This window comes from Coptis chinensis, chromosome 2 (genome assembly GCF_015680905.1).
Source record: "Coptis chinensis isolate HL-2020 chromosome 2, ASM1568090v1, whole genome shotgun sequence".
Classification (NCBI taxonomy): Eukaryota; Viridiplantae; Streptophyta; class Magnoliopsida; order Ranunculales; family Ranunculaceae; genus Coptis; species Coptis chinensis.
This window is the reverse complement of record NC_141457.1, coordinates 57,151,198-57,161,984: the sequence shown is the minus strand read 5'-3', so window position 1 is coordinate 57,161,984 and position 10,787 is coordinate 57,151,198. Positions and strand designations below refer to the sequence as shown.

General features: G+C 35.1%; 1 protein-coding gene and 1 long non-coding RNA gene across 9 annotated transcripts; both read right to left on the bottom strand.

Annotated features, from left to right (window-relative positions):
- Positions 1-972: 972 nt before the first annotated feature.
- Positions 973-1,942, bottom strand: LOC147516780 (uncharacterized). The gene is made up of 2 exons (XR_015211165.1): positions 1,715-1,942; positions 973-1,357 (listed from the first exon to the last, which is right to left on the bottom strand). It is a non-coding gene; the product is annotated as an uncharacterized LOC147516780 (long non-coding RNA).
- A 2,132-nt stretch (positions 1,943-4,074) lies between these two features.
- On the bottom strand, positions 4,075-10,062 carry LOC147516779 (protein MOR1-like). Of its 8 annotated transcripts, none has more exons than XM_086594623.1 (9): positions 9,509-10,062; positions 9,020-9,428; positions 8,694-8,898; positions 8,393-8,592; positions 6,813-6,944; positions 6,619-6,684; positions 6,334-6,451; positions 6,170-6,260; positions 4,075-4,517 (listed from the first exon to the last, which is right to left on the bottom strand). In XM_086594623.1, the coding sequence occupies exons 5-9, from the start codon at positions 6,816-6,818 to the stop codon at positions 4,241-4,243; spliced, it is 558 nt and encodes a 185-aa protein (XP_086450749.1). In that variant the 5' UTR covers positions 6,819-6,944; positions 8,393-8,592; positions 8,694-8,898; positions 9,020-9,428; positions 9,509-10,062; the 3' UTR covers positions 4,075-4,240. The 8 variants fall into 8 exon arrangements, with proteins under 8 accessions (XP_086450749.1, XP_086450750.1, XP_086450752.1 ...); XM_086594624.1 differs by having other exon boundaries at positions 9,020-9,155; XM_086594626.1 differs by lacking the exon at positions 9,020-9,428.
- Between the last annotated feature and the right edge of the window lie 725 nt (positions 10,063-10,787).

Sequence of the window (10,787 nt, the reverse complement as noted above, 5' to 3'; positions counted from 1 at the left end):
CAGTCTTCAGTATTCAGGTAGCAGTCAAACCTAAACTGCACTCATCTATTCAGGTAGCAGTCACGCCTAAACTGCACTCATCTATTCAATATTCAAGAGTACCCATAACAATATTTTGTTGACTTCAACAATGATATTGATAGTAGCAGCTAAAAAGTGCACATCAAATCAGTGTTATTGTTTGCAATTTGTATTGTGACAGCTATAACAACAAATGGAGCAAGCAGCAGCCAAAAAGCGCGCCATTAAACATATGTTATGGTTACAGCTTGTGACTGTGGAACTACTTCAGTATTCAGGTTAGGTCATTGCCTAAACCGACAGTTTCACTTTCTAAAATGTCTCAACAGTTGTTTGAGTTCTTCAACTAAAGACGTTATATGCGAAAAGGGGAGTAATATTCTTGTCTTTATTTCTGTCATCCAAGCTGTAATATGTATAGTTTGTGTAATTACAATTTGAGGGGGAGTGTTGAAGTATGTAAAATATCTCACGTTTCTATAAGTGTGGATACATATTTAGTAGTTGCTGTTTTGAGTAGTTTGACACCCAAGTAAGTCAAGTATAAATATATATGAACTAAAGGATAGAAAAATAACACTCTCGAACCCTATTCTCTTAGCCTCCACTCTTCTCCATTCTTCTCTTTCTTGGTTTCCTATTATAACAATGTCACAACTCTCCTAGCATCACTACTAACACATTTCAATAGCACATTTTTAAGTAATCAGAGCACCTAGACATCACGAAATGGTATGCAAGCATTAATGAATAATAATCTCTTCATTCTATTCTCAATTCTACATGCAGTACACATGTAAAGTTCAACACATGCCCCTTAGTCACATTGTAATGGAGGATAGACAAGAGATGATGTATGCTGGAAATATTCAATAAAAAGCTAGGGGGTTACCCAAAAAAAAACTAGTGATGTAATCCCCCACATTGAAGGTACTTTATGCCTCTATCGAATTAATGAATGATTTGTATTCTTAAATTGAATGAAAAATAATTCTAGAAAGCCATAATAAAAGGGCGCGAGCGCGACTACAACACATGGTCCAGCACCCTAAAAACTTAGGAAATCCAACCTGATTGGCTAAAAAAGAATGATGTGGCGAGAACTAAAAAAGAGCGAGAAATTAAGATAACCAAAGACCGAGAACAACACAAGTCCACTTCTTCTTCCTAATTTCTCTATCTCAAGTCCTCATCTGCAAGATCAAAAGATGCAATTGTATCCGACAGTTTTAAATCCACCTTTTTGCTTAAGTCTACCAGCTTTCCAATGAAGAGCTCCATTGACGAAATGCCCAAAGGATGATATCTCCTAGCCGAGAAAGGGTGTCTTGGTTCACTTCATAAGTTGAAATAAGAGTGACAGTTTATCAAACTTGGATAGAGACGCAACCAAATTAAAATCTAAAAAGCAAGGAAGATAGAGTAAGCACAAAAGCCTGTTTTCTTCTTCACAAAATATAGTCCAACAAAGTTCGATAAACAGCAGGATTTGAAAATCTGCTTTATTTTTCTTAGTATTAATGCTATCGTCCAGCACATTCAAAATAACTCCTCTTAAAACACTAAATTATAGCTATGACTATCCTACTAAACTCATTGCGTTATTTCCCTGAGTGTATTTCTGTTTCTATGTGTAATAGCAACCCTGAAAAATATACAAAGATTGTTTCCAGGGAGAAGGGAGTTACATTACCTATTATTAGTTCAACCCTTCAAATTTCTAGATCGTCCTTTTCTTTGACGGACAGAGAAGCATGGTATAAAAAATTAAGATAGAGAAATCAGGAAGAAGAAGTGGACTGTTAGTTCTCGCCACGTCATTCTTTTTTAGCCAATCAGGTTAGACTTCGTAAGTTTTTAGGGTGCTGGGCCTTGTGTTGTAGTCGCGCCCATAATAAAAGTCGTCTTCCAAAATAGAGTTAAGATAGCAATAATACAATAGCTGATGCGTGATGGCTAAATGGAGAAGGACGGCAAAGAAAAAGGGAACCTGATTTATAATATATTTATTTTTATTTTATTTTGTAATTAGAGCGAAGAGGACTTTTTGAAGTGTAGATTGGAGATGGTCAGATGGAAATGAATAATTATATCAAGAAGTAAGAAAGAAAATGTTGGAAATTCTTATCTAATTACAAACTCTGGTAAGTATGAAAAGCAGAGTGCATATAAAAAAATAAAACAAAAAGCCGGTGGCGTTTAAGAGTACTGTTTTCTTAAATCTGCACAATATAACTTAACCATTTGATCTTATCAAATATGTAACTTGAATAAAAAAAATGAAGTACAAGAAAATTAAAAACATTTTTATATGTCCACAATAATCGCAAAGAAAGAGAGATATAAAGGTATAGTTGCGAGTTTGTATTCACATTGTGCATTTTTTTTACATAAAATTGGGTTGTAGCCCAAGTATAGTTGCGAGATTGGGAGTGAAACTCTGGCTGTCTGGCATGCTTTCGGCAGGACTGACCTTGAGTTTCAATGGCCCAATGAAAGGTCCACAAAATGGACCTTTACATATTTATTTATTTTTTTTAAATATAGGTTTTTGTTTGGGTTTCTAACAATATAATGGATTTTTTATAGTTTAATGGGCCTTTTGTTTTGGTTTATTTTGGGGCCTATGCAAATGCTTAAACAACATATGCCCAGGGCGGTCCTTGCTTTCAGGCTGCTTCAGTGCACGGACCAAAGATCAACTGTATGAAAAGATAGATTGTTTACAAGCATAGTATGATGTACAAACTTACTTTGGACCCAGCCTATTAATAACTTTCCGCAACTATTAACCAACAACGTAGCCAAATCTCTTTGGCAACCACATCATCAAGTCCAATCTTCATAGTTACGTAGGGATAATGTGCGAACATGTGTTAAGATGGTTTCAGCGAAAAACGACACTTATAGCCATCCAAACTGATATTTTATGAATTGGTTGGCTGATATTTTTGGTGTTTTGGTAGAACAAATGATGTTGATCGACTCCAAACTCTCTTTACTGTTATTCTATGGTTACTTTGGTTAGAAAGAAATAAGTTCCACTTTCATCAAATTTCATCATTGATTTACCGCCATCCAAGCATTGAAATTGTCAGATGAATTACTGATTGCACATTCGACAATTAAACTTGTAGTTCTGCATATGCACTCGTCCATTGTTATATATTGGTTGCCACCGCCTTCAAATTATTTAAAATTTAATGTGGACACTTTTTCGTACGGAAATCTAGTGGCATTTTACGTGATGCTTTTGGAAAAATTATATTAGAATTTAGTATTCCTATTCGGAGGGCTTCTTCTCTCTATGCCTAGACATTGGCATTGCAAACGAGCTTGCAAATGAGTATCAAATTACAGCTAGATTATGTCATCTTTGAAACTAATTCATAGTACCTTTATAGTTGCATCAAGAACAATTCACAACTTTTGTCTTGGGAAATTATGTCCATTATAGTGGATATCAAGGACATGTTAGTTCTTGTTGGAATATCAGTTTAAACTTCATTGGGCGTACAAAGAAGGTAACTTTGTTGTTGATCATTTTGCCAAGCTTGGGTTTGACCAGGCTAGCACTACTACAGAATGACACTTATACCACTGTTTTTAAGTGTGGTATAAATATATTTACCACTGTTATACAACCGTGACAATAGGTGGTGTGGTATATAATAATAGCAAAACTGTGGTATATATGTTTAACGGATACCACGGTTTTCAAAGAACGTGGGTTTGTATGCCCATTATATACCACGGTTGTCACCGTAACCATGGCATATAAGCTATTGAAACCATGGTTTATATTAGTGTATGTGTTATAATACCGTGGTATATAGTTATACTAAACACTATGGTTTATGCCAAACCGTGGTATATATATATAATAATAATAATAATAATAATAATAATAATAATGCTAATAACAGTCTTCCACTTAAAAACCGAACCTGCATAACAAAATTTACACAGCCTGCCTACATACAACATTTCCATCCCAACAAATTCCAAAATGTACAATAAACTATCAAACATTGCAAAAAATAATAATAATAATAATAATAATAATAAAACTTCCATTAATTTTTTGAGTGCACTAAGAAAACAAACTTCAAATTCCTTTTCATAAATTAAAAAGGTAAGACTCATAAATTAAACTGGAGGGATCCGAACATAGCTAAAACTCATCCTCATTCGCTTCCAACTGAAACACCCCATTTTCCTAGATGAACTGAATAATATCGAGTCGAACACCGTCAAGTTCATCTTGCGTGTATGTCTCCTTCAGTGTAGCAATTCTATACCTCTTTGTAAGATTTCTGAAGAGGTAATTAGTGTGCAGGAGATCATATGTTTGAGGATATGTATTAAAAGCCTCGCACCAGTCATGATATATACCAATCAAACCTCGGTCGAAAACAACACACATAGTATCTAGTAGATTGATTGGTACCACACTCATTAACCAAAGGGGCTTATCAATCAGTGTTGCTGTAAATCTGAAAAAGAATGGGAACATGTGTCAAATTCTGTAACTGAATTCACATACAATTATCTCATATTGTGATTATGTTAATAGTGACACTCCTAGAGCTAAGCACAGTGTCCAACAAACAACACACTTCAAACACAACAATAATCATCAATATCATTTATCCCAATGTTATGTTCCAAGACATAATACGTTAGCAAAACCAGAATAAGCCCTGGAACAACAAAAAAAAAACACATTATCAATGAGCACAACAACCAAAATCTTATTATGCCTTGCACACTAACATGTATGCAGGATATCTAATCAAAACCCAAAGCAATCCAATTGTAAAATTGGAGGATAAAAGTCAAATTAAATGTTAAATCGGAGATTTTTATTGACTTTAGCCGGATTCAGTCCACTTTTTGGACCAACAAGACCAGCAATATTTAAGAGTTAAAACCTTTAGATTTGGTCAGTACATTTCTTTAACAGAAATTGATATAATCATCATGCTCACAGCCAAGATGGGGTGATCCATGTCAACCCCGTGATGATGCCCACTTCCTGAAGACTAATGAGCTATTTTCTAACATCCTACCAAAAGATCAACTCTAGGTAATTTCATAGCTGTCATTATTGAAAGTGCACCAACATGGAGGCAAGTGTACAGAGACAATTAACAAATTGCGTTATTACAAGGTCTGGAGAAAATGGCCATTTATGCTTTCTCATGCAGTGGCTCAGTCACTTTAACTAAATATAAGTGCAAGTGCATGTGACAACAACACACAACATTCTCTTTTCGTCTTCTTTCATCATTCTATCTTCTCTTTCTCCTTCTACATTGAACTCTTCAAGTCAAATAATTCAAACTATTACTTCAACAGTCTTATAAAAATATTTATGGACTTTGTAGCACTGAAGTTAAACACAGGCAATACACTTAAATACAGTACAATACAAAAGCCACAAGATAAATGAAAATATAAAGGGAAAAAAGGTACAAAATCATATTAAGCGGATACAAATAACAAACCCAAAAACAAGAAAACATAAAAGAAATGTGTGGTTGGTTAATGCTAATGGTATGGTATGCATTCAGTACAGGACTACAAGTATTGGTCATCATGTTACTTTAACAAATAAGCAGTAAAGAAGGGTCAAATGAACCTACTTAATCACTGAATTGTAGTTTTCACAACAACAAATAATACACCAAACAAACAAAATGGACAATGAACTAGCACAAGAGGAACAAATTTGGTAGAAGAATCAAAGAGCCCCTGATAACATTTAGAACAGGTAGACATAATAGTACGTAATCGAGGGTTTTCTTTTCTTAATCAATAATACAACGTAATCGATCCTTCAAACTTAAAAGCAGATTTCCTGAGAATATCAAATAAGTTTGTTAACTGTGGAACTGGAAACAATATTATACACTTGAAAATTTAGTATTGGCATGATCGGAGCATAATCAATTAGGTATATGTTAATAAGAAATATGAACTAACTAAATATTTTTCTATCAAATAAATAACGAGAGACAGAACTCATAGAAGAACACAACAATGATAATAGATCCTAACGATGAAGCCAGTTGAATCATTGCCACAACAAAAAAAAACGATAGTAAAAATATGTGAAAGAAGATAAACCAAGAACTGAACACACCTCTGGACCTGAGAGGCTCCCACTTGAAGTTGAAACCGGTGCTGGTAAACCAAATTGTGAGCAAAACAGCGAAAAGAACAGCGCCAAAAGCCTTCCGAATATAAAAAATTCAAAAAAATGCATATTCTAACAAAAAAGGATGACTGAATTAAAAATACGCGGACCTGTAGTTGTGCTAGGAAGCAGACCACCTCCAGAGCCCCCAATCATTTCTGCGAGCTTCTTTTTCCTCACCTCGTCAAGTTTCTCAAGAGACCTTTCTAAAGGTCTCATTCCAACAGACTATCAGAAAGAACAAAGAACAATAAAAAAAACATTCCATGTCAAAAGAGAGCAGTAGAGACTACAAAAGTAGAATCTAAAACACAGTTGCTTTCAAAGGTTGGATTTTTCCTTTAGTTACCATCAAAGTAATCTCACTAACAGTAACATACTTTACAACAAACTACCTTAGCTATTGCTGCCATGACAGAAAATGAGGCATCTCTAACTTCAGGGGTTCCATCATTTAAGCACTACAAAACACATAAAAGTTTATCAAATGTACGAAATAAACAGCTTATACTTATTTTGCCCAACATCATAATGTAAAAAAAAGTAAAAAGAATAATAAGTGAGCATTGATGTGCACATATTCACTGACCTCCATACATATGGGCTTCCTTATGCAACTTAAGAACAACAGCCTTGTTGCTAGTCTCGATACAATATGTAACCCAATTCAAGGTTAAAGAGCAGACGAGGGGAACTTTATTTTTCACTGCAGTTCTAACATCTGCAATGGCATAAATTCTCAGGAGCGTGAGCTTATAGGTTTCAAGAAAGCCAGCAGTTTATGCAATGTTAAATGTAATATAATCAGCTAACCAAAAAAGTGCATAAATGGATAAACATGTACCACAATTACTTGCAATTACTTATATGCTGGTAAGTAGTACCATAGATAAGGAAACACATGTCCATGTGTAATACATAAGAAAACATGCAATATGTAATAACTAATAACTCAAGTAGTAGGGTAGAACTTGTCTTTTTTGTTTTTTTTTTTATCAGTAGGGACTTCTTATTTTATGCTTTCATCGGTAAAGTGAAGATTTTCATTCAAATAAAAAAGGAGTAACCTAAAAGCACAAGGAAAAAAGGAAAGAAAAAAAATACAAGAACATCATCAAAGACTAAAACCCTAACAACCCCACATCCAGGAACTCTATAAATAATATCACTCCATCTCACAATAAAAGACTCAAAATTAATGCTTCTAAAATCCACAAACACTTTACTCCACTAGCAAAGAAGGCCTTTTATGGTCAGGATGACATTCTGGATATTCATACATTTACCATCAAACTGTCATCTAATACTTTCCAACCATATCCCACACGATCACAAATGGAACCATTTTCTAAATACATTGACCTCTGGGTTGGGTCTCATTATGAGAATTCTGAGCCTATTGTGAGCCCGGTCAATTTCTACTTCATTTTGTTATGCTTGCTGCAGTTGAGAGATATCACAATCGCATTCAAACCTATACCCTCCCGGTGGGCTAGAGATTGCCTCCATTCCATTGAAAGCTTACTATTAAAAAGCTAGAACAGTTTAACATACAAATGTTATTACAACCACTTAAAATCAATTGATTGATTCCATTTCAAAACTTTAAAATACCATATAAAGACCGTAAATATATTTATTTGCAGTGTCCATAATTTACTGCCAAGTCTGCATCCAATAACGTCGTTACAGTAGATCAGCTAGTCTCTTTTTTTTTTTTTTAAGAAGCTAGAGGTTAGGCAGACCTCGACTTGTATTAATAAAATCATGTTCTCAAGTAGACCAGCTAGCCTATGGTCTCTCTCTCTTTAATTAAGCTAGTAAAATAAGGACAGGTTGTAAAGTTGACAAAAAATGAATACAGTGGTTGAAACATTAATAAGATCTTGACAAAATGGGCTTGGAGGACCTATGGCATTAAAACAAAAAGGCCCAAAGTAGAAAAGCAAAGGACACTGAAACAAATGCGTATCCTAATTTTGCCTTAAAGTAGCAGTAGTTACCAGGCAATGGTTTCGAGTGGCACCTAAAGTCCAAAGCGACTATGTAGATCTCCTACTAAATCTGCAAACCCCCACATAAACAGAGCTACATGCCCACACCCTTGCATTCAGTTACTCTGTTCTGTGACATACTGACATGTAAGTACTAGGTAGAAAACTGACTTACTTGAGATAGCCTGCTGAACTTTTATCGCTTGAATAAATAGGCACAATAGAAAACCAGGTTTTGAAACCAGTCCTTCCTCCTTGCAGCGTTACTAGACAACTAGTACCAAATCATCACTTTGATGTCCAATGCCACTATCTCTGCATGATTTTTCCCCTCCATATTTTGTCAATGAGGGGATACCAGATCACACCATAAACCTGAATAAGGTGTTGTAACCTTAGGACCATCAACATAATTTGATAACTTCTAATGGAGTTAAAAAAAAATAACAGGGCCGCTACGTACTTGTTGGTTTTACCTGTAACAAAATGGTTGTTTAAACTTAAACACAAAACCAATACTTCCACAAGATATCCTTCCATCCACCCTTGTCAGACTTGCAACTTTCCAACCAAACACGAGCAATTTGAGGTTCATAGCTTAAGTGTAACTTGTTTTGAATTAAGTTCCAGATACGTTGACTGCTACTTTCTCTCTATTATAGAAAAGCTTCGGTAACCAACCTGGCGTGCAATTTTGAAAAATAAAACAAAAACAAAAGTTGCAGCTATCAGATTCAAGATTACACAGTTTCCCTGTTGAAACAATATTAAGCAAATTCTACAAGGAAAGCCAGATTGATACCTTTGGTGACGAACTATAGAAAAGAATGGAATAGAGATGAAATTAGCAGCATATTTCTTCTTTGTTAACATACACTCTTTGTTTCTTTTTTAGGACTCTCCCTCATTTGACCAGTCACATTTGCCTTAAGCTTTTACTGACAACAAAACATAAGCTGCATCATTTTTAGGAACCAACTGAAGTAAATGCTTGGATGCCCATTCACCCAAGTTTCTGTTCCCATGAATCCTACAGCCATTCAGTATGGATCTCCAAACAACTGGCCAAGGCATGAAGGGCATTACTTCAAGCACATGTTTGGCTTCTTCAAGGAACCCATTTCGTGAAAATAAATCAACTAAGCTACCGAAATTCTCTTCTGATGGAATCATTTTGTAGACTGAACTTATTGAATCAAAGAAACTGCAACCTAGCTCAACAAGCCCCAGATGACTGCATAATGAAATAACAGAAACAAAAGTAACTAGAAAAAAAATGAAAGATTATTACCTCAAAGTGCAAACTACTTGTTTTCTTCTTCTTCTTCTTCTTCTTCTTTCTTTACTAGTAACGATTTTGATTTTGATTTTGAGGAGTGTGAAAATTAGGGATCTTGAAATAATGCGGCGGTGAGAGAGAGAGAGAGGAGAGAAAAAAAAGTTGTGTTTTATATTTCGATTTTTTTCGTTTCCTCTGTTCACCAAATTTTTAAGTTTTTAATTTGTAACACTTCTCCAACGCTTAAAAAGCGTTAGCAATTAATTCTGGAAATTCACCCAAATAAAACAACGCTTTACAACATTACCAACGCTTATTTAACGTTGGAAAATTACTAACGCTAAATAACCGTTGCAAATTAAAAAAGGTGCGTGTTGCAAATATCCTATTATGGTGTAGTGTATTGTGTAGTGACGGTGGATTTTCTCACTGTTGCAGGAATCCTAAGAGTCGTAGAACTGTAGAAGTTGTGGGGAGAGACCGAGAGAATAGCAGGAATCCAATTTGAATGAGTTTCGTACTGTGTATTTTTTTTTTTCGTATTTGACTATTTGGCATAAAGTCATAAACCACGGTAGAAAGTGGAAAATTTATATACCATTGTTTATGTTTAAGGTAGTGGGAATGTGCAGTACTCTCATGCTGAAAAAAAAAAAAAACTAACCATGGTATATGGCCCAACTTATCCCACGGTTTTCATGTAACTGTGGCATATACTAGTAAACCAATGACCAAAGAAATTTCCGCCGTGGTATATAAATATTTCCCATGGTTTTTGGAAGAACCATGGTATAAACGTTCTTATTGACCGTGGTATATGTGTCATTCTGTAGTAGTGTAGTGATCCTACATGCATGGTGGTCACATCCGATAATCGAGAGAGAAAATCTACCTTCTAACTTTGGATTTGGCTAGTGGTACCACTTCTCTATAGTGTATTAGGCCCTCCACTTTGTGTTAATAGTTTACTGTTTAATGACTTAGGCTAAGTCCAATGGTTTGGTGCGTCATTGCGCGAAACCACAATAGCAAAGTGTATAGAGTTAGTGGGATAGTGTTCGTGAACCCAATGTATTTTTTTGTACCCACCAGTGGCGTAGGCGTGCAGCGGAAAAACCCAAAAAAATGCATGCAGCTAGTTGCCATTAGTACTGGCGGGGTGAGAAAACAAATTTTGCTTTTGGTATCCGTCACTTACAAAGGCGTGTATAATTCTTTCTTTAATCCCCTCTCTATTTTACTCTTTCTCTGAATTCTCTCTCTATCTCTTTTATTACCGGAATGGTGATTT